Source organism: Salmo salar, chromosome ssa16, assembly GCF_905237065.1.
Source record: "Salmo salar chromosome ssa16, Ssal_v3.1, whole genome shotgun sequence".
Taxonomy (NCBI): domain Eukaryota; kingdom Metazoa; phylum Chordata; class Actinopteri; order Salmoniformes; family Salmonidae; genus Salmo; species Salmo salar.
In genome coordinates, this window is record NC_059457.1 from 34,147,160 (window position 1) to 34,170,820 (window position 23,661).

General features: G+C 43.7%; 2 protein-coding genes and 1 pseudogene across 3 annotated transcripts; 1 reads left to right on the forward strand and 2 right to left on the reverse strand.

Moving 5' to 3' along the window:
- Positions 1 to 27: 27 nt before the first annotated feature.
- Positions 28 to 8,967, reverse strand: LOC106573694 (U3 small nucleolar RNA-associated protein 4 homolog). Of its 2 annotated transcripts, none has more exons than XM_014148977.2 (17): positions 8,848 to 8,967; positions 8,313 to 8,481; positions 7,909 to 8,097; positions 7,716 to 7,800; positions 7,462 to 7,551; positions 7,126 to 7,337; positions 6,721 to 6,895; positions 6,524 to 6,615; positions 6,255 to 6,351; positions 6,022 to 6,086; positions 5,703 to 5,825; positions 5,126 to 5,279; positions 4,855 to 4,961; positions 4,633 to 4,728; positions 4,293 to 4,478; positions 3,959 to 4,069; positions 28 to 401 (listed from the first exon to the last, which is right to left on the reverse strand). In XM_014148977.2, the coding sequence occupies exons 2-17, from the start codon at positions 8,469 to 8,471 to the stop codon at positions 285 to 287; spliced, it is 2,058 nt and encodes a 685-aa protein (XP_014004452.1). In that variant the 5' UTR covers positions 8,472 to 8,481; positions 8,848 to 8,967; the 3' UTR covers positions 28 to 284. The 2 variants fall into 2 exon arrangements, with proteins under 2 accessions (XP_014004452.1, XP_014004451.1); XM_014148976.2 differs by having other exon boundaries at positions 8,313 to 8,500; positions 8,848 to 8,957.
- LOC106573698 (chromosome transmission fidelity protein 8 homolog) lies at positions 8,929 to 10,583 on the forward strand (annotated as a pseudogene).
- Positions 10,584 to 13,069: 2,486 nt separating this feature from the next.
- On the reverse strand, positions 13,070 to 18,161 carry LOC106573695 (hyaluronan synthase 3-like). Its single transcript, XM_014148979.2, has 3 exons — positions 17,517 to 18,161; positions 16,631 to 16,732; positions 13,070 to 16,503 (listed from the first exon to the last, which is right to left on the reverse strand). Exons 1-3 carry the CDS (start codon positions 18,159 to 18,161, stop codon positions 15,574 to 15,576), a joined length of 1,677 nt encoding a protein of 558 aa, XP_014004454.2. The 3' UTR covers positions 13,070 to 15,573.
- Between the last annotated feature and the right edge of the window lie 5,500 nt (positions 18,162 to 23,661).

Genomic DNA, 23,661 nt, shown 5'->3' on the forward strand with positions numbered 1-23,661 from the left:
CCTTGCAAAAACTGACAAAACAGTCTGTACATTACAGTAAATATTTTATTTATTACTGTATCAAACAGTCTTTACAAAGCATGGGTCAGGGGTGTTTAGAGACAGGCTGTGCTCCGATTCCCTTCCCTGCTCCTGAAATGTGCAACTGGTCACAGCAGTCGCAATCTTTTAAAATGCAATGAATGTGTGCCCACTTCGGGTAGAAGGATAGAGAATCGAAGGACAGCCACAGACAGACAAAAAAAAACAAAAAAATAAATAAAAAACACACCTCTCCCTATTGTTTATGTGGCAAACTTTTTCTGTCTGACGGGAGCAGGTAGCTGGGATGCGATGGCCAGGAGGGGGCGCTCCACCATCACCAGAGACTGATCACCCAGCAGACTCACAGACAGCAAGTCCTACACAGGAAACACATCAGAGGATAGAGAAACTGATATGACCCATTATCACATTTATAGAATCTAAACATCTCATTATTGTATATTAGGGTCTAACCAAACCCACGGTTTGGTACGTATTGCAGTTTTGGTGTCACGGTTCGGTTTCGGTACAGCAGGAAAATGAAATGCCATTCACATTGTTCAGCATTCACAATGTTCCTGGAATTGTCTGTTATGACAGGATTGGTATGTTGGGCCTCAAGTTTCCACTCTGAAGCTGCATTTGTAATAGAGGTCGACTGATTAATCGGAACGGCCGATTAATTAGGGCCGATCTCAAGTTTTCATAACAATGGGTAATCAGCATTTTTGGACACCGATCATGGTCGATTACATTGCACTCCACGAGGAGACTGCGTGGCAGGCTGACTACCTGTTATGCGAGTGCAGCAAGGAGCCAAGGTAAGGTGCTAGCTAGCATTAAACTTATCTTATAAAAACAATGAATCTTAACATAATCACAAGTTAACTACACATGGTTGATGATATTACTAGTTTATCTAGGTTGTCCTGCGTTGCATATAATCGATGCGGTGCCTTTTAATTTATCATTGAATCACAGCCTACTTCGCCAAACGGGTGATTTAACAAGCACATTCGCGAAAAAAGCACTGTCGTTGCACCAATGTACCTAACCATAAACATCAACGCCTTCTTAAAATCAATACACAAGTATATTTTTAAACCTGCATATTTAGTTAATATTGCCTGCTAACATGAAATTGTGTCACTTCTCTTGCGTTCTGTGCAACAGAGTCAGGGTATATGCAGCAGTTTGGGCCGCCTGGCTCGTTGTGAACTGTGTGAAGACCATTTCTTCCTAACAAAGACAGCCAACTTCGCCAAACGGGGGATGATTTAACAAAAGCGCATTTGCGAATAAAGCACAATCGTTGCACGAATGTACCTAACCATAAACATAAATGCCTTTCTTAAAATCAATAAACAGAAGAATATTTTTTTAAACCTGCATATTTAGTTAAAAGAAATTCATGTTAGCAGGCAATATTAAACTAGGGAAATTGTGTCACTTCTCTTGCGTTCATTGCACGCAGAGTCAGGGTATATGCAACAGTTTGGGCCGCCTAACTCGTTGCGAACTAATTTGCCAGAATTGTATGTAATTATGACATAACATTGAAGGTTGTGCAATGGATGCCACCCGTTAGATAAAATACGGAACGGTTCCATATTTCACTGAAAGAATAAACGTTTTGTTTTCTAAATGATAGTTTCCGGATTCGACCATATTAATGACCTAAGGCTCGTATTTCTGTGTGTTATTATATTATAATTAAGTCTATGATTTGATAGAGCAGTCTGACTGAGCGGTGGTAGGCAGCAGCAGGCTCGTAAGCTTTCATTCAAACAGCACTTTACTGTGTTTGCCAGCAGCGCTGTTTATGACTTCAAGCCTATCAACTCCCGAGATTAGGCTGGCAATACTAAAGTACCTATTAGAACAACCAATAGTCAAAGGTATATGAAATACAAATGGTATAGAGAGAAATAGTCCTATAATAAATACAACCTAAAACATCTTACCTGGGAATACTAAAGACTCATGTTAAAAGGAACCACCAGCTTTCATATGTTCTCATGTTCTGAGCAAGGAACTTAAACGTTAGCTTTTTTTACATGGCACATATTGCACTTTTAGCTTCTTCTCCAACACTGTGTTTTTGCATTATTTAAACCATGATTCATTATTTATTTGAGACTAAATAGATTTTATTGATGTATTATATTAAGTTAAAATAAAAGTGTTCATTGTTCATTCAGTATTGTTGTAATTGTCATTATTACAAATATATATAAAAATCATATATTCTGGTCCTCCAATAATCGGTATCGGCGTTGAAAAATCATAAATCGGTCGACCTCCAATTTGTAACCATGTGGGAGGTGGGAATTTACTAGTTGTGAAGTCGTAAATACCAGTTGGATGCGTTCATGTGATTTGAACTCATTGAGAAACACTGATTGGCTAATGGCCAACCAGCTGCATCAACCATAAACTAAAAGTACAGCTTCATGCTTGTAAACAAATTAAAGAGTTTAAAAAACATTAGATTGCCTTCTATAAATAGTGTTTTGTTGTTGCATTTAACTGCCGAAAATGCTGTTACGAGGCAATTTCCTTAGTAGGTAACGTCAGAGGTCACCGTGTGGGAGAAGTGGGTGCTCAGCATGATAAACGAGTTTCCCTACTAATAATTACCAGTTGGAGAGCCGTTCGAGTGGATTTTTCCCCAGTTGTATGTGGTAAATTCCCACTTGGTTACAAACGCACCATGACACAGCCTCTTCTCAGTGCCAGATGTGCTTTTGTGACTCTCATAAAAGGAGGTGTGTCTGTAGCGCGGTACATCTCCCACTCCAGAGTAATGTGATGGGCGGTCAATGTTAAGCACAACACAGTATTGGCCAATTCCTTGAAAACTTCGGCTTTGGTTTGATGAATTTGGTGCACGGGGGAAGCTCGTAACGTGGCTTCAGCACTGTTACAAGGTGCTGAAACCCCTATTCTTAACCAAAGAGAATAGGCACATATGTGGCTATAAACCAAAGACTGTAAAAAAATATATAATTATAAACTGGGTGGTTCGAGCCCTGAATGCTGATTGGCTGACAGCTGTGGTATATCAGACTGTATACCACAGGTATGACAAAACATTATTTTTACTGCTCTAATTACATTGGTAACCAGTTTATAATAGCAATAAGGCACCTCGGGGGTTTGAGGTAAATGGCCAATATACCACAGCGTTGCGTCGTGCTTAAGAACAGCCTTTAGCCGTGGTATATTGGCCATATACCACACCCCCCGTGCCTTATTGCTTAAATATAGCCCACCTATCGATCTTGTAATTTCTTTGGCCCGGTCAAAATCACCTGCTTGAACGCAGAGGGGAGGTGATGTGTTTCTTTGCGCTTCCTTGCTCTGGAAGACTGGGGCGACGTTGACGTAAATGTGTCAACATATTTGAGGTGTTGGCAGCTGCATAGGCTATTCTTGTTGAGCGTGGAGACATACTGTTAACGTTTGATCCACAACCCTCTGTCAATCCTCCTTGTAATCTACTAGGAAGTCAAAATGTTCCCAAACTGGAGAATCTTCCACCTGGTTTATCACCCCCACTACTCGCCATCGTACAGAGCTACATTAGTTCCCGGCTGCGCCTCACAAAAAGGACAGTTTGAAACATGCCAATTAAGATTAGAATTTTGATTAGGCATAGGCTCTTGTTGTTTCAACAGAATAGCCTGAAACAATTTTTCAGCTCAGATTTACTTGAGGCATGTGTCAACAACATAGCGTAGGCATAGCCTATAGGCCTAGTGTTTCTATTTGTATGTATTCATTTGGGTTCACAGAGACCGAACCAAGGTCCCCCATCGAACAGTTTGGTACGAATATGTGTACTGTTACAATCCTACTGTATATAAGATATATCCAACAGAATCCTGATATTGTCCCACTTTGGGTTCTACCTGGCCAAACAGACACTCACCTGGAAGGTTTTACATATTTTGAAAGCATGGAGGTGACTGGGCCTCTCCTGCTCTGATAGGCTTCTGAGGGTCATCTGATTGTAGAACTGGGTCTTCTGGTCAGGGAGGGGCTGAAAGGGTAGAGGGTGACAGTGTTAACCTCACAGGCCAGTAAAAGCAGGTGTATTCTAATGATAGTCAATATGACCCATAATAGGCCACTAAACCAACACTGTTCCTTTAATAGATGAAAAGGCTCAACTGAGAAGGACTGCTAAAGGCCATTATGACAAGGACATTGATGGATAAACACTTTAAAGAAAGATGCCTGTAGGAGAGATGCAGGTTTCTTACCAGACTTTGGTCGATGATGCAGAACATGTGCATGTCGTGCAAGAGGATCTGCTCAGGATTTTTAGGGTTGAAGGTCACGTGGGTGACGGGTGTGTCCCGGTCCAACCACAAGTTGTGGAGCCCCTGCTTCTGAAGCTTTCGGCTCCAGTCTGTGTACTGCTTCTCCACTATAGAGTACTCAAATATCTATAGACATGGACCAAAGAACAGTCAGCATATCTACACGTGTCAGAGTACTAAATCATAAACCTATGGGAGAAATCACAAGTTTCCTCAAGATCACTCCTGTGACAGTGACAGTACAGTGCAATGGCAGTATGAGAGATGGCATGGTGTTTACCTGTTGGTCAGCGTGCACCATGGTCAGGTTGTTGGTGGTGGGGTGGATCCCCATGGCACTGGGACAGGAACTATACACAGGTACAATACAGTGGAGCTGGAACACAAGAACAGGGTCATGTGAGGCTGTCATTGGAAACAGATTACACTACTTTTACAGTGTTACTTTTAGTCTTACAGAACAGCTGTAGAGCTTGACTGGATCAGTGGAAAACACACTCACCTTTAGTTTCTGTACATTGTAGACGTGGATCTCACAGTCACTATTTGCTGTCGCCAGCCACTTCCCATCCACACTGTTAGTCATTAAGTGAATGGGCTGTCTGGACCCTGGAGAAGGAAACAGCAGAGTGAGGCCATGTTACCAAAAACACAGATTAGGTTATCCAGCACAAAGCTTTGGTTTTTCAGTGAAGAACATCAAAATTGCAGTTTCAGCAAGCAGTTTGCCAGTTGACAGGTCAGATAACCAATATTGCCGATGATCCACTGACCTGACTTAGGCTTGAGGGTGTGCACATACTTGCACTCAGATTGGCTAAGGGCAATAACGAGGACTGATTGGCTGAAAGCAGCAAACAGTTTGGAGGAGTCTGAAGAGAAACACAGCTGGTGTGCAGAGCGCAGGACCTTTGGAAGCTTGGGTACCTGGGGGAAAGAGAGATTTGTAATACTTATCTTACTGAACAATGTATGAGGAGAACAAGACTGGGTTCAACCAGCAATGTTGCCATTTTAAACTGACATTTTAAAGCACTGACAAATGGTGCCATGTACTTGATGCTTAGTCTAAATATTAGGGTGAAATTATTGTCTAGTCAAAGCTGGACCATTTGAATGATTATAAATTTGACTGTGCCTTGGGAGAGTGAAAGCACACAATCGTTTTTCAGATTCAACAAGCTCAAATGACATTCAACTAGAATAAACAGGATTTTATGAATTAGTCAAACAATGAAATGGGATTTGTGTAGCAGATCAGCAAACCCCTTTTGCAAACATGATAAAGTAGGTGAGGAGGCCGGTTGTGTGTCTAACATAATGGAGACCACAATCAAGACTTGGTAATACCTTGGTTATGCTGATGTCGTTATTGTCCGTCTGCAGCCTGTAGAGACGTACACTGGACATGGTGGAGTAGGCTAGCCATCCTCCACAGGAGGACAGAGCACTGCAGCAGATATGATCCTCACCCTGAAGGGAAACATCACAGAAAAACAAAACTACAGTTGCAGGATTTCTTCGGCATGACATAAACTCAGAATATGCCACTCAAATTCAATGCATACTGTCATTATATCAGCTAAAATGAAATTCCCAAAGGTGAGGTGATTTTGGATAGTTCTACAGATTGAGGTGATAAACAGTTGTATGCAGGAGAAATACCTACCTTTCTCTTGAGATGGAGGAGTTTCTCAGGTTTCCTCTTCAGAGGCAAGCTGTCTCCTGGCTTCCCTGAAAGTTAGAGAGATGTGTTGTCAAATACAGCACACAATAACTATACCCATTAGACAAGTGTGATAATCACTCCCCTTTGTTTGAAAAGTTGCCACAATAATTTGCATGATATTGACTGTATTTCTCCCATCTCCCTCTTTCCATCCGTGCGAGTGAGATTCTCACCATGTCCATCACTCTCTCCCAGTCTCCACAGCTCCAGCTGGCCAGGGAACTGGAAGAGCAGTAGCCCTGCCTTCTTTGCACAAAATACTAGATTCCGCTGAAAAGAACAGTAAAAACAGGATCAAATCAAGATTTTTTGTGCAATTCTATAACAATCTGTTCAACGTTAATATGAACATTCTGTTGAATTCACTATTCACAATCTATGCAATTAACATTACTTGCAACAGCTCTGATACTAGTGTAATTTCTACTAGTTCCGTACTCACATGGGGAAAGTGGATCTTGCGAAGTGCCGAAGCATGTGACCGCTCATCAAACTTCTCCAAGAGGGGTCTCACTACAAGCTGGGTATCCATACCTGAAGAGAGAATGTATCCAGAATTAGTAATGCAGTCAATATAGGGCAACATTTGTTGTACTACAGTAGCATTTCACCCTCATCCATTTGAACATTAGCACTGACCTCCAGAGACGATGGCAGTCTCGATCTCAGCCAGGGCTCTGACATCATGCGTGTGGTTCTTGAAGGTCCTGGTTCTGACCCACTCCTTGTCCTGCTGCTGCTGCAGAGTAGGAGCAATGAACTGGAACTGGATCACAGTGCCCTCTGACGTCCCCGCCACCACACTGCTCTCATCCTGTCAATCATACACAGACCAGTCTACAAGGAAGCTCCACTCTAGTCAATCCTACGAATTCACATTAGTTGGGTCAAACAAATCATGTTCACCTGATATATATGGATTCAGACAATCAAAGAGACATCTACATTCTCTGGCACCTCCTAATAAACAGAGTGCAACAATCTGGAAGGAGGGATAAGATATTGGTAAAGGCCAAGTGTCCATCACAGTGAACACCATCTCACCTTGGAGACAGACAGTGCAAGCACATCCCACTTGGTCACCAGGTGTGTTTTGACAAGCGTGCCGGTGTGTCCGTCCCAGACTTGGACCTTCCCAGCAGAGTCACCGCTGATGATAGTACAGTCTGACAGGAAGACTACACTCCAGACTACAGTCTCCCGACTCTTAGAGCCTCCAAAGCCCCGGTCCACCAGGAGCCTCTGTACAGCACGACCTGAAACAACAAACACTGGAGGTCAGGATCAAACAAGTCCAAAATTGGAAACCTATCAAAAATGCACTGTGGTTAGCTTACTAACTGTCTGACAATATTTTTTACATGGCTGTTCCTAACTCACCTGTCGGGACATCAAAGACACGGATCATGTCCATCATGCCAGCAGCAATCTGTGTGCCAGAGGGGTGCCAGGAGAGGGATATGATGCGACCTGAAAGACAGGATTACACAGTTTAAACTGCACTAGAAGAGGTCAGTTGTCAACACAGCTGCAACCCCATTGACAGCAAGGATGCCAAATCATATTAAGAAAGGTTGCAATGTAAGGAAGGAACAAATGTTTAGACAAGTGAATCAATCCTCTGTTCAATTCACCTTTCTGTCTGTCCAGATTGCGCTCAAACTGAATGCGCTCTTCAAGTACCTCAAACAACTTCACTGTCCCATCTTCACATCCGATCTAACATGTTTAGAAAAAAATACATTATTTAAATTTCAGCTAAAGTCAGCATGAAAAACACAAATTCCAATATGTTTGAAAGGACACTATTACAGAGAGGTGACTGACTGCTAAGTGTGTCCCCTGAGAATTGCTGGTGATGGTCCAAATGGGGCCCCCATATGCCTCCAGGGAGTACTTGGGTCTCAGGTTCTCCAGATCGTATTCTGTGATTTCTCCATTTAGGCCAGCACTGAACAGGCGTCCTCCAACCCAACACAGGGCCTCGATTGACCGGGAGTCCTTCCCTGGAATAACCTGCAGATTCCAAAACAAGTGTTAATTAATGGCAAGTTTGACAACCAACCGTGGGTGTATTTCTGTCGATAATGTTAATCAACAATAAGCATCAACAATGTCCTAAGAAGGGAGCTGTAAAGCCTTTTAAGTGTGCTATAATGTAGACTAACGATCAAGCATAATGTTTATTTTCATTCTGAATAGGCCATACATTTATACAACGAGTTACTAACCTTTTCCTGGAAATAGTGGTCTGCGAAGTTGAAAATCTCCACACTCCCATCCATTCGTCCCAGGGCCAATCTCTCTGTGTGGGCATTGAATGCCATAGCTCTGATGGCAGTTGGCATGTAGTCGAAAAATCGAACCCGGTGCACTTTAAACTCCCCCATTGTCGCTAATCTAAGAAAACAGTTCGATGCTAAAATTAAGAGGATTAACAGTTTTGCATGGAAGTCATTATTGTTATGCAGTTAGCTAGCCTCGTGCCGTGTGTTAACTTCCGGCTAAACTGTTATAATGCGATGCAAGTCATAATTTGAAACATGTAAGCAACAAAATGGCTAACTAAAAACAAAATAGCTCGCTAATTAGTTCACGTTCACTTAGTTAGCTAACTAGCTACGTTACTTGGCGCAAACTATTTGGTTGGTTAGCTAGCTGCTCGTTTGACACTGAAAGAACACCGCTTGCCTATGCGCAAATCATTATATTGTTGACATGTAACAATTTATAATGCACATACAAACAGTTAAAGAAAACGCTTACTTTTATCGTCCCTTTCTTTAGTATTTTCTTCACTTTTCCCAAACATTAATTCCTATATCCACACGTTGAATTACAGCAGACACCACGTTGGACACCTTTGAACCGGAAACGAAAACCACTACATGCAAGTGACGCGACTGTGCGCCGGATGAAGGTGGGACATCTTCCTGGCGGGAAAAACATGAAAACAAACAGGACTTGTCAGTGACAGAATTAGTGTTAATGCGTCATTATATTTACCTAACAATATTGCACTGATTGCCTGTGTTACATCTCTCTTCTTCTCCTCCCCTGTCAGTGTTTCAGTTATCTTTCTGCGAGCAGCACAATGGTTCAAATTGTTGAAACCTCAAGGTAAGACTTCTCAATCATCTGAATTCTTATACATGGTCAATTCAGAGAAGTTTTGTCTGTCTCGTCGCAGAGTATGAAAACATTCAGGATATTATAACTTCCCTAACTAGCTAACTATTTCATTTCATCAGATGGTAATGGACAGAGTTCGATCTGTTGAGAGACTGACAGCATTGACACTCGCAATCAGTCAGCTGTTGTGTATAAAATATGAATTTCATAATGTTTAGTGACAATGTTTGATGTCTATGTATTTGGTGAATACATCTGTTTCTACTCCCCTATCCATCCCTGTCCAGTGTGGATGGTCCTGGTCCTACTGAGTGGCTGCTGGTTGAACTCCAGGGGGAGATGATGTCCAGGCAGATCTCTGAACCTGATGGGAGATTTGCTCTACACCAAAGAGGCACATGACAACATGGCACTATAATGCAGTGCTAGTACACTCTTCTGTTACCTCTTTCCAATCAGAGATGTTGTTTCTTGTCTTTACTGTGCTCACCTGTGTCCCCTCTCCAGGGTGTACCTGTGCTCATTGTGGGACACCACATCCTCTATGGGAAGGTGGTCAAACTGGAGAAGCCCTTCGCTGTTTTGATGAAACACTCCCACAAGGGGAGAAGGTTCCCATGGAAATCAACCAGCAGAACCCCACCACCTACTCTATTTCTGCCCTCATCAAGAAGAAGCTCATCTTCAATACTCGCCCAAAGCCCATCATCACTAATGTGCCCAAGAAAGTGTAGTGAAGTGCTTGGTCATATGCATTATAGGGCTCACTGTCGCAAAACAATTTTAACTGGGAAAAAAGTTCCTGTTGCAGTCTGTTTTCTTCCGCTTTGTACCTAACGACCTTGACCCTGGTCACCTCTGTGGGAGCAAAGGACATGCTGCACTCTTAATGACTCCAGACCCACAAGTATGGAGCACACATTGCAAGACTGTACTTGGGACACACTCCTCTGACTTGAGGTTATGGGACATCTGAAACTAGGCTGTGTGCATATTTGTTTTGTTATGTCAGTGCTGGAATTTACTAAACGCTGTGGTGTATTATTAAAATATCTTTATTGTTGCACTTATCAAATGACAGGATTTAGTAATGCCTTGACATGACATTTGTACAGTGATTATTTTCAGATGGGGAAGAAATCGCCACAACAGTCGAATGAGAATATTTTTTATTCAGATAAAAAATACATTTTTTTTCAACTGCTGTACAAGTCGGGAAAATAACTGTTTTGATTTGAAATACAAAACCTTTTTCCAACAACATGTCTTGCCTTTTATAATTAAAGATGTACATAATGAAATACATAGGTGGTTACAATACTTTATTTTCAGCTATTACATACCAATAAAATATGTATTTTATCTTTCAATAGCCATATGCTGGTGCATGATTCTGAGTTTTTCTGTACCCTACTACTGTATTAGAAATGCTATCTTGGTTTATTACTTTTTTAATCCCTAAATCGTAATAGGGATAATGGTAATATGAGTGATGTCTCATCCATGAAACTACAAAAAGACCAGTGTAGCAATGTTGAGCACTAGAGACCAAACTACACTGAATAACAGATCATTGTGCTAACTACATCACATTGTAAAAATAATGTAAACCGCTATTGTTTCATGAAATGTACAAATCCCATAGTTCCTTTTAAATAGTCTATTCTTAAACCCATAATTCTTGTACATCTTCAAAATATCTTTGAATACATACAATACACAAAATATATTACTTTGCAATATACTGTGAAACATTTCCTATATGTAACATTGAATGATGTATGAGCTGAGATACCATGGTTTGTTCTATAGGCTCAACAGTTGTTCTGCGGCATTGAGACACAACTTAGAAAAGTCTGGTATAGATTTTCAGTCACAGACGTATTGAATAGTTACATAATTATATTCAAAACAATTATATTATAAGACTGGGTTTTTTCATGTAAGATATGCTTACAAAATATGGCTGGACATCTACAGTCACTCAGCATTATGAGACCGATTGATTTGTTGTCAGAGGCAGGCAGTATCAAGGAAATCAAAAATTGCTAATGACAATATTGTAGACTGAAAGCAGATGTTCAGCCTGAAAGATAGGCTATAACAAAGATTGTATTTGACATCTCCACACCATACAAACGAATGCCAGACAACACTGTCACAGTCATCTCTATGGTGTCCTTGCCACTCAATTCTTCACATAATCCCAATAGCTATGTCAGAATCAGAATCACCTTTATTCGCCAAGTAAATTTACATATACTCATAATTTTACTTGCTGATATGGTGCTGCTAGTTTACATACAGTCTTATTACACAGTCACCTGTCATACACACTCAGGAGTAGAAAGGGAAAGGTAGGCCACATCTACATGTTAACACAGATGAATAATAGAGATTAGTTTGCTGTCTGTACACAATTTTAAACACTAAATTCAGTGTTCCAGCATTCAGTACTTATTCCTTAAAGTGGACCAAAGGGGTTGCAAGCATCCCTAGCCTCCTAGAGGCTGTTTATGTGTGTGTTTAGGGGAAAGGGGGAGGGGGAGATCCCTTCTTGGCATGCACATAGAAGTGTAACCATAGATGTTTTTGCTCCATGATGGCTGAAGGGACTAATTCATCCAGCCACACAGTACATATACCGATAAACCCACTATAATTGAGAATTTCAATAAGCATTTTTCTACGGCTGGCCATGCTTTCCACCTGGCTACCCCTACCCCGGTCAATAGCACTGCACCCCCCACAGCTACTCGCCCAAGCCTCCCCCATTTCTCCTTCTCCCAAATCCATCCATCGATCCTCGACTTTGGCGATGTCATTTACAAAATAGCCCCCAACACTCTACTCAACAAATTGGATGCAGTCTATCACAGTGTCATCTGTTTTGTCACCAAAGCCCCATATACTACCCACCACTGCGACCTGTACGCTCTCGTTGGCTGGCCCTCGCTTCATAATCGTCGCCAAACCCACTGGCTCCAGGTCATCTACAAGACCCTGCTAGGTAAAGTCCAAATCGCATCTCTGCATGTCTGTCAGACATATCAGTGTGGATGACGGATCACCAGCTCAAGCTGAACCTCGGCAAGACGGAGCTGCTCTTCCTCCCGGGGAAGGACTGCCCGTTCCATGATCTCGCCATCACGGTTGACAACTCCCTTGTGTCCTCCTCCCAGAGTGCTAAGAACCTTGGCGTGATCCTGGACAACACCCTGTCGTTCTCCACTAACATCAAGGCGGTGACCCGATCCTGTAGGTTCATGCTCTACAACATTCGCAGAGTACGACCCTGCCTCACACAGGAAGCGGCGCAGGTCCTAATCCAGGCACTTGTCATCTCCCGTCTGGATTGCTGCAACTCGCTGTTGGCTGGGCTCCCTGCCTGTGCCATTAAACCCCTACAACTCATCCAGAACGCCGCAGCCCGTCTGGTGTTCAACCTTCCCAAGTTCTCTCACGTCACCCCGCTCCTCCGCTCTCTCCACTGGCTTCCAGTTGAAGCTCGCATCCGCTACAAGACCATGGTGATTGCCTACGGAGCTGTGAAGGGAACGGCACCTCCATACCTTCAGGCTCTGATCAGGCCCTACACCCAAACAAGGGCACTGCGTTCATCCACCACTGGCCTGCTGGCCCCCCTACCTCTGAGGAAGCACAGTTCCCGCTCAGCCCAGTCAAAACTGTTCGCTGCTCTGGCACCCCAATGGTGGAACAAGCTCCCTCACGACGCCAGGACAGCGGAGTCAATCACCACCTTCCGGAGACACCTGAAACCCCACCTCTTTAAGGAATACCTAGGATAGGATAAAGTAATCCTTCTAACCCCCCCCCTTAAAAGATTTAGATGCACTATTGTAAAGTGGTTGTTCCACTGGATATCATAAGGTGAATGCACCATTTTGTAAGTCGCTCTGGATAAGAGCGTCTGCTAAATGACTTAAATGTAATGTAATGTAATGTAAATGAGGGATGCAAACTATATTGAAAGCAGGTGCTTCCACACAGGTGTGGTTCCTGAGTTAATTAACAATTAACATCCCATCATGCTTCGGGCCATCATGCTGGGCAGGCTAATATTTTGGCTACCATGGCTATGCCCCCATCAGTGGTGTAAAGTACTTAAGTAAAAATACTTTAAAGTACTACCTAAGTCGTTTTTTTGGTCATCTGTACCTTACTTTACTATTTATATTTTTGACAACTTTTACTTCACTACATTCCTAAAGAAAATATTGTACTTTTTACTCCATACATTTTTCCTGACACCAAAAAGTACTCGTTACATTTTGAATGCTTAGCAGCAAAAGGAAATTGTCCAATTCACGCAATAATCAAGAGAACATCTCTGGTCATCCCTCTGCCTCTGATCTGGCGGACTCATTAAACTCATTAAACACACATTTATGTCTAAATGTTGGAGTGTGCCCCTGGCTAAAGCAAGAAAATGTTGCCGTCTGGTTTGCTTAATATAAGGAATTTGAAATGATTTATACTTCTACTTTTACTTTTGATACTTAAGTATATTTTAGCGATTACATTTACTTTTGATACTAAAGCATATTTAAAACGAAATACTTTTAGACTTTTACTCAAGTAGTATTTTACTGGGTGACTTTCCCTTTTACTTGAGTCATTTTCTATTAAGTATCTTTACTTTTACTCAAGTATGAGAATTGGGTACTTTTTCCACCACTGGCCCCCATAGGATGACAATGCCCCCCATTGACAGGGCATGAGTGTTTGTGCATGAAAACGATGTAAGCCATATGCCATGGCCGTCTCAGTCACCAGATCTCAACGCAAGACAGCGTTTTCTACCACCATCAACAAAACACCAAATGATGGAATTTCTCGTGGAAGAATGGTGTCACATCCCTCCAATAGAGTTCCAGACAATTGTAGAATCTATGCCAAGGTGCATTGAAGCTGTTCTGGCTCGTGGTGGCCCAACGCCCTATTAAGACACTTTATGTTGGTGTTAACTTTATTTTGGCATTGCACTCAGGAAATAACTTCAAAGTACTACATTTTTGTGGGGGCTCTTTCTCTGTTTAACCCCAATTTCAGTATAAAAAAACTCAAAAATAATATGGTCACAATTCATGGCCACCAACACTTGAAGGAATTGCAAACAATCGTGTGCCTTGTGAAACTGATGTGGAGGTTGCAGTTTTGAGCCCCAACAACAGCAAACTCTGATTCATAGCCAAGACAACACTGCAAAACATATTCCTGGTGGCCCACAAAGTTTGTACTTGAACATCTATATCACCTCTGGAAATGTACTGTACCATCAAATTGACCTACCGCACCATTGGTCGATAGAGGCTGAGCAAGTCTGTAAACAAACATTGTTTTATGTGTCTTGTTTGCACTTTCAAGTTTCAAGTTATGCAATCCTCATTTAATAAAATATGAACACAACTTAAATAGCACACAAGTGGAAACTTCCACGACATTATCTCCATTCTCCAACAACAAAAACACATGTCAACTTAGACATGGTAGCACCTACACTAATACTACCTGACCTTGATAAAATGGGATCATGTTTTTATTTTCTCATTATGGATTTACAACTAATAACAGCAATGGAGTTAGTACTTGTGTTGTATTAATGGTACGACGTGTCAAAAAACAAGTGCTCTTTGGTCATAGTCTACATGATGGAATTAATGTGGGATTGTCCTCACTTGGAAAAGTACATCCTGTAATGAACACTGCTGTATAATGTGTATACAATTTGGCACCCATAGAACAAAATAGCCACAGAAACTCACTGACTCATTCAATTGAGTGTCAATACTCTTGCAAGCCATTAGCTTACGAGCTAAAAGTTTACCCTGGGCCTGTTCATCAGCACCAAATGTATTTGTAAGTTATGTTTGTATGAATGTTAGATTGTCTATCAATTATTGTATTACAAAAATACAACTGTAGATCATTGTGTCTCCTGATTGAGGCAGAGAAGGCCCTCAGCTCAGTGCATCAAGTTGGTAACATATCAACATTGCTTCATACTGACACACACCGTGTCATAGCTCTTACGATCTCTGGTCTATCCTGGCCACACCTTGTCCCACCATGGCCAAACGGGCTGTATGATAATGTGCTTTATATCCATGGTAAGCACCATGCCCACTGGTAGAGGACTCTGTACTGTAGAAAAGGTTTGTAACCTACTTAACCAAGTCTCCCAGGTTAATGTGAGAACTGTCCATCCATTGTCATTCTACAACACATTCATGCCCCATAGGTCCCAGAGGTTTAGCACCATGGAGACAGAGTGGTGGGGCCACAGACTGGCTCAGTTGTTCTAGCAGCACCACAAAGGACTGAACAAGGATCCATGTCTTATGCCTCTGCGTACGGTAGGTGGTACTGCTCCTCCCTCTTGTTGCAGCGCTTAGCCACAATAGCCAGGTAGAGAACCAGCAGAATGAGCCAGTAGCAGGCGTACAGGATGACCCCAGCGATGAGAAGCGCTTTCTCTGTTTCACTGAAGGGCTCTTGGGTCTCACAGTAGATGGTGTAGGCAACCCCACCCAGCAGCACAGCCCCCCACACCGTGACGGGCACCGCCCCTATGAAGTTCACAACAATCTTCCTCCGCCCTGACGTGCCCCAGCCAGCCTTATTGATAGTGAGCAGGGCAAAGATCTTGGCTGGCAGCAGGCTGGACATGTAGAGGAGGGAGTAGAGAGACATGAAGATCATGACCAGACTGCCCCTCAGGAAGCAGGCGTAGGTGGCCTTCACCATGCCAACCAGTTGCACTGTCAACAGGAAGAGAAGGATGTTCCACAGGCGCCCGCGGTAGAACAGGTGGATCACTGTGGCAACCAGGAAGAAGGGGAAGAAACCCGTCACCACAGACTCGTATGTCATCCAAAGGCTGTGCTTGTGGAACCAAAGGGCGTTGTACAGCCACTCTCTGAAGTAGGACTTGCTCCAGCGGGTCTGCTGGTTGAGCCAGCGGAGGTAGCGCGTTGGCGTTTCAGTCTGGCACTTGGAGCGGGCCGTGAACTTGGTCTTGTAACCAAAGCTCAGCACGCGGTTGGTGAGGTGGCGGTCGTCACCGAAGCTGCACTTGCTGCCCAGGAAGGTCTGGTGGTACCATGGCTCCAGGAACTGCTGCAGCAGGGAGTTGCGGTACATGCCCAGGGGACCACTGATACACTGCACACAGCCAAAGTAGGACTGGCAGGCCCGCTCCACGTTGAAGGCCATCCAGTAACGAACACTGCTCAGGAAGGAGATCCACGAGTCATACTTATTCAGGATCTGAAGGGAAACCGAGACAAGTGAGGAGAAACTGTTACTGGTGATTCAGTAGAACTAGTAAGTACATTTAGAAAGGATGACAATAACAACAATGTGACGGGTCTTCTTAGAGAAAGAAGTCTCTCACCTGAACATCTCCACCTACTCCGCCCACCTTTGCATCCTCTTCTAGAATCTTCAGCATCTCTATGGTGCACGCTGGATCCAGAACTGTGTCTGAATCACACACCTGCAAAGCCACACATACACAGGTGCATTATTTCCATCCTTATAATATAACTGACATGGAGCCAAGTTGGTGGTAATGGGATTGGCTTTGACAGTAGATTAATCTAATTTGCTTATCCCATCACACAATCAGCTATTGATCTTACTATGATTGCTGTAGGGATGATATGTGTGCAATACACACTGATGTGGTCTACATTAATAAATTAGTGATTAAGTGTTTATAAATGATTGCGAAAGACCCAAGAATGAAGGCTTAGTGCCACAGCAGGTGTTTCAGGTCCCCTGTGTTTCATCAGGTGCCACTCAAGTTAGCTGGAAGAAATTAGAGACTTCTGACAGCACACAGGTGTTCAAGAAGCATACAGAAGAGATTCAGCTAAACAACTGAACTTTGACCCTGGAAATCCAGTAATATACTGTATTATTGCTCTATGTATACAGTATGCAAGCCCAGGAGCAATGCAGACATTTCAATCAGTTGCTATAATAAGTAACACTTGAGAGGGTATAAAAGAGTACCCACTTGGGAGGGGGAAAAAATGCTGTTCGTGACTGGCCTTTGAGTAATGGGATTACCTCTGTGCGCGTATGTGTGTGTGTGCGCGTGTGTGTGTGTCTGTTCGCAGCTTTGAGATATTGCTCTGTAATGGAAGAGCATCGATACAAGGCCTTGTGCCAAAGTCTGTGGAGACTCAGTCACAAGGAGATAAGGTTACCTATTTATATCAAGCAGGACAGAGGACCCGTTGAGAGATGCAAAATTTAAACACAGAGAGACTTACCTGCATATAGTCCACAGAGTCTCCCAGGGCTTTGAAGGCTGTGTACATCACCTCTCTCTTCCCCCCCCACTCCTGCATGATACAGGAGTAGCGGCAGCCTCTCACTAGCCTGGCCACACGTGCAGCCTCCTGCGCATGCAGGGACGCTGCTCCAGTCCCCCCTCTGCCCACCCCTCCACCCCCGTCACTGTGGTAGTTCCCCTTCCACACCACGCTGCCAGCCTGGTCCACTCCACCCATCACCTCCTGGAAGATGTCCATCATGTAGTGGTCCTCCGGCCTGTTCCCGTCCACCACCAGCACCACCTTCAGGCTGGGGAAGGAGATGCGGCGCACGCTGCAGAGGCACTTCCTCAGGTAGTCTGGGTCCTCCTGGTAGGCTGCGATGCACAGGGCCACAGAGCGCCGCAGGTGCTGGGGCCGGGCGGGGCTGCGCATGTGTCTGTGCTCCAGGAAGGCAAACAGGCTCTGGAGGAAAAGATGCAGGGACAGGATGGCTCCGTACAGGCCGAAGGACAGGTGGTGCTGCTCTGTGTGGATGAACTGATAGCCAGTCACATAGGCCAGCAGGATCCCAAACAGGACCACCGCGGCGAAGAGGGTGGTGGTTACGATATGCAGCACAGTCCTACAGCGAGAGGGCATCTGGGGGGGAAAGGAGAGGGGAAGGAGTCAGGATGGGGACAGACAGAAATGTCGGAGGACAGACAGAGCTCAGGTTGGGTTTGGAGGGAGGCAAAACAAGAAACCACATGTGTTTAAGAAAATCCAAAGCAGGTAATACACTTTGAGATGCCTTATATGAATCCATCAAATATCATTTTTAGCCAGGCCTTGAATGTATAAATACATGTGGTTGGGTTTGTTTAGTGGTGAATCTATTTTATATTGCCCACATCAGTAGTTGTCCATACAGTAATAGAGAACACTCAGGGCTAGCTCACATAGGCTTGCCCTGATAAGCTCCTAGGAACTGCGGGCAGATGATGAGGTCACAGGTTTACATGTGTAGACATGTTTATTGGCTCCCTTATTTTGGTAAATGTAATTGTAATTTCCTGTCACACCCTTAACGACCAGTACTCTTCTGAAACATACACTAACTAGGCTATCCACTGTTCATAACACTAAATAATGGGATGGCTACGTCGAAAAGTAAAGATTAAGATTCAAGCAATACCCACATTTTTCCAAATGAAAGAATGTGAAAGACCTCACCTAAAAAATGCAGAATAAACACGGAGAAACAACATAGCCATTTACAACCTTTAAACAATCTCTGGAAATGATGCCTAGTTTATCAGTTGGCCTTCATTTTCCTGACAGACAGAAACAACTTGCTAGAGTAACTTCTGTCTGGCATCTCCAGCAGTCTTCAGACTCAGTCAGACTCTCTCTCTCCTCCCAGGTTAATGACGTTAATTGAAGGCGAGGCAGGGCTTGGCAGACACTCAGGAGTGGCCAGAATGGAGAACAATCCCCCCCCTTTCATTGATTAAATTACCTCCCTGTGCACCCCTCTCAGTTCGCCTGGAGAAAGACGGCCCTCATTCACAGCCTTCATATCATAACATACAATTCTATGGAAAACACTGGCAGAAATGTAATTAACTACTCACAAAGTGGATTTACATCCTGGCACTGTCACACATACTGTACATTCTCTCATCATATTTCTATGAGAACCGCTTTCAATGTAATAATACACTAAGGAACTTGTAACACACACACACAGTCAACCCTGGTGTATATATTATTTATTCTACTGCGTGACCAAATCACTACCCACTTCATATTTGTAAATCCAGTGTGAATAAAGTCCATTATTACAATGCATACTACCTCTCCTAATACTTGTTATTTTTGACTTGACTCTTTCATTGTTATTTATATTGATTAATGTACTGTATTGTTGAGGGAGCTAGCACATAAGCATTTCGCTGCACCTTTTATACATACTGTAAACTTTGTATGTGACGAATAACATGTAGATTTAATTTTATTTAAGCAACTTGTAATTAGAATAAATATGGTACACCACCAGAATAAATAGTACACTACCCAAACTCAATTTCCAGGATATCACATTATTCCAAATGTATTCCACCATGCATGGTATTGTATCTAGAATTGTTTTTGGAAAGTGAGTGCAGATTAATTCAGTGTCTACTGACAACACATAACTATTCCCCTCTGAAGGCCAGTCTATGATCCATGGACCATGGGGGGCAATAAGAGGGGCGAGGCAGCCAGCATGCTCTAAATGCCCCCTGGGCATAGAGAAGATGACAGGCAAGCAGACAGACAGACAGGGACAGGGTCTGTTTGACCCTAATTAGAGAGCCACATTCATTGGGGGGCTGTTAGCAGTCAGGATTAGAGAAGAATAGAGAGGGGGATCCATGTCAAACTCTATGGACTAAAAATCATGTTTCAGGTAGAAACTAGGACTTCCAAGTTGAACTGCACAGCCGATGAATAAACAATAAATAAATAAAACGAAGAGGAACGTTAGTTGTTGCTGTTTTTATGGCATCATGAAAAGTAGAGAAGTTGAACAGTGTCACTTATCACTGATGCAGAAACCCATAGAATTCCAGCCTCTGAAATGTCACATCGCCTAAACAATCACAAAATCAATTCTATAACCACCATACCTTTCTGCGCTAAACCCTCTAATTAACATATCCTCAAAAAGAAAGAGAGAGAGAGAGAGAGAGACCATTTTACTACTATACAATGCACTAACAAGCACAGACTGTAACCCTTCATCACCACTTAAGGCTATATCTGAACAATACTGTAGTCAGTCTCCATGGTAGTGAATGGTCAAAGCCCAGTACTCACTGTGGTGGTAGAGGTGATAGCTGGCTCACACCTGGAGGAGTAGGGTATCATCTCATGATCAGGGCTTTGTCCTGCTACTTAAACATACATATCCTGGTGTAGTACATGTATCTCATCTGGCTTGGATATCCCATTCACATTAAGAATCTGCTTTGCAATTCAGCGGCTCTCGGGCGAGCTGCAGGTCAGCATTCACAGAGGAGAGGCTGGCAGGTATTTTCAGGTGAGATCCAAGCACAGGCACAGGTAGTTATTCCCAGGTGGGTCCCAGACAGGTATTCTCATGGGTAATGCATCCCTCCAGCAGACTGAATGGACTGTATTCTCATGGGTAATGCATCCCTCCAGCAGACTGAATGGACTGTATTCTCATGGGTAATGCATCCCTCCAGCAGACTGAATGGACTGTATTCTCATGGGTAATGCATCCCTCCAGCAGACTGAATGGACTGTATTCTCATGGGTAATGCATCCCTCCAGCAGACTGAATGGACTGTATTCTCAGGTGTAATGGCAGGCTGGTGCAGACTGAATGAGCATTTTGGCTGTGGGACAGGCACTTTTACAGTGACTACAGAAGAAGGGAAGGAGGGAGGAAGGGAGGGGTGAGAAACCAAAGAGGAAAGGAGGGGGAGTGGATGACCGTGTGAAGGGAGAGAGCGATGGGGCAAGTCTCCTGCTGGCTGGGTTTAAACTTGACTCTTTATCAATCTATCTGTAACTTCCACAGCCTTGCTTTAATGAGTCATAGTTTTCCATCAGATCCAAGCCTGTGAATCAAAGCTCTGGAGCCAGGGCACAGTATCTGCAAATTACAATGATAAACTCAGTGGGCCAGAGATCTTTCTGCTTTCCATGCAAATGAGAATCAGCTGCTTACAGTATGTTTATATAAACATTGTCACCAGGACTAAGAATATGATATTATGTCATCTTCAGTATAACAATTCACATCTATTCCCCACTTGAGGGCTCTCTTTCAATCTCACAATATATACTACATGACCAAAAGTATGTGGACACCTGCTAGTCGAACATCTCATTCCAAAATGATTGGCATTAATAAGGAGTTGGTCCCCTCTTTGCTGACATAACAGCCTCCACTCTTCTGGGAAGGCCTTCCACTAGATGTTGGAACATTGCTGCGGGGACTTGCTTCCATTCAGCTACAAGAGCATTAGTGAAGTCGGGCACTGATGTTGGGCGAATAGGCCTGGCTTGTAGCTGGCGTTCCAATTCATCCCAAAGGTGTTCGATGGGGTTGAGGTCAGGGCTCTGTGTAGACCAGTCAAGTTCTTTCACACACATCTCGACAAATCTTCTGTGTGGACCTTCGATATGGGCTTTGTGCACGGTGGCATTGTCATGCTGAAACAGGAAAGGGCCTTCCCCAAACTGTTGCCACAAAGTTGGAAGCACAGAATCGTCTAGAATGTCATTGTATGCTGTAGCGTTAAGATTTCTCTTCACGGGCCTCCCGAGTGGCGTAGCGGTATAAGGCACTGCATTTCGGTGCTAGCTGCGTCACAACAAATCCTGGTTCAATCCCAGGCTGTGTCGCAGCCGGCCGCGACTGGGAGACCCATTTGGCGGCGCACAATTGGCCCAGCGGTGTCCGGGTTAGGGGAGGGTTTGGCTGGCCGGGTTGTCATTTTCCCATCGTGCTCTAGCGACACCTGCGGGCCGGGCGCATGCACGCTGACACGGTCGCCAGTTGTATGTTGTATCCTCTGACACATTGGTGCGGCTGGCTTCCAGGTTAAGCGAGCATTGTGTCAAGAAGCAGTGCGGCTTGGCAGGGTCGTGTTTCGGAGGACACACGGGTCTCGACCTTCACCTCTCCCGAGTCCATACGGGAGTTGCAGCGATAGGACAAGACTGTAACTACCAATTGGATATCACGAAATTAGGGAGAAAAAAGGGGTAAAATAAAAAAACGTATCTTCACTGGAACAAAGAGGCCTAGCCCGTACCATGAAAAACAGCCCCTGACAATTATTTCTCCTCCACCAAACTTTACAGTGGGCACTATGCTTGAGGCAGGTAGCGTTTTCCTGACATCCGCCAAACCCAGATTTGTCCGTTGGACTGCCAGACAATGAAGTGTGATTCATCACTCCAGAGAAAGGCGGCGAGCTTTACACCACTCCAGCCGAAGCTTGGCATTGCGCATTGTGATCTTAGGCTTGTGTGCGGCTACTCTGCCATGGAAACCCATTTCATGAAGCTCCCGACAAACAGTTCTTGTGCTGATGTTGATTCCAGAGGGAGTTTGGAAGTCAGTAGTGAGTGTTGCAATCGAGGACAGACGATTTTTATGGCATACGTGCTTCAGCACTTGGTGGTCCAGTTCCGTGAGCTTGTGTGGCCTACCACATCGCGGCTGAGCAGTTGTTGCTCCTAGACGTTTCCACTTCACAATAACAGCACTTACAGTTGACCGGGGCAGCTCAAGCAGGGCAGACATTTGACAAACTGACTTGTTGGAAAGGTTGCATCCTATGACCATGCCATGTTGAAAGTCACTGAGCTCTTCAGTAAGGCCATTCTACTGCCAATATTTCCTATGGAGATTGCATGGCTGTGTGCTCGATTTTATACACGTCAGCAGTGGGTGTGGCTGAAATAGACGAATCCACTTATTTGAACGGGTGTATACATACTTTTGTATATATAGTGTACTATATCTTACATTGGCTGAGGCAATTTCAAGGAATATACAGAAAATAAGGACTAAAATATTGCTAAAATACTCATCGAAAATGTCTCTCTTTTTTTAGAATGATTGAATCTATCTGTGATTGAAAGGCATCTTTCTCATTCCCCAATACAAAGAGGTGTGTGGTTGCAGAGCTAAAGCCCCTCTCTGGCAGACTGAGGTTGCTGGTAACTGTACACTATGGGGCTGACTGTTAGTCAAATAGAATGTATGAGCAGCTAGAGTAGCACCACTTCCCCTGAGGCCTGTTTTAGCCTGCTGACAAAACCCAACAGGGCCTTTTCAAAAGGCTACCATACCCCAATTTGGAGTCAACCAGTGATCCCATGTAACGTCAAACAGGCAACGTTTTCCTTGCACAGGTCACGTCTTCAAATGGAATTCTGAGGCGTTAGTTCCTGTCTGTCTGTCTTTCTAACATTGCACCAGCCTCAGGGAACCAACCACTGTGCTCTGCCACGAAATACAGAAGCCTATACCACACACTTAAAATACTAACCTGACACAAGCCGACACACAACCCACACGACTTGATTAGTGTGGTGTTAGTGTTAGTTAGCCAGCTACATAGTTGTCTGT

Coding starts and splice junctions, on each gene's coding strand:
- LOC106573694 (XM_014148976.2), bottom strand. CDS start 8,893: ATGTTTGGGAAAAGTGAAGAAAATACTAAAGAAAGGGACGATAAAA. Junction 8,501..8,847: donor TAAAGAAAGGGACGATAAAA/GTAAGCGTTTTC, acceptor TCTTAATTTTAG/CATCGAACTGTTTTCTTAGA. Junction 6,616..6,720: donor GACTGCCATCGTCTCTGGAG/GTCAGTGCTAAT, acceptor TTCTCTCTTCAG/GTATGGATACCCAGCTTGTA.
- LOC106573695 (XM_014148979.2), bottom strand. CDS start 18,161: ATGCCCTCTCGCTGTAGGACTGTGCTGCATATCGTAACCACCACCCTC. Junction 16,733..17,516: donor ACTCTGTGGACTATATGCAG/GTAAGTCTCTCT, acceptor GTGGCTTTGCAG/GTGTGTGATTCAGACACAGT. Junction 16,504..16,630: donor GAGTAGGTGGAGATGTTCAG/GTGAGAGACTTC, acceptor GTTTCCCTTCAG/ATCCTGAATAAGTATGACTC.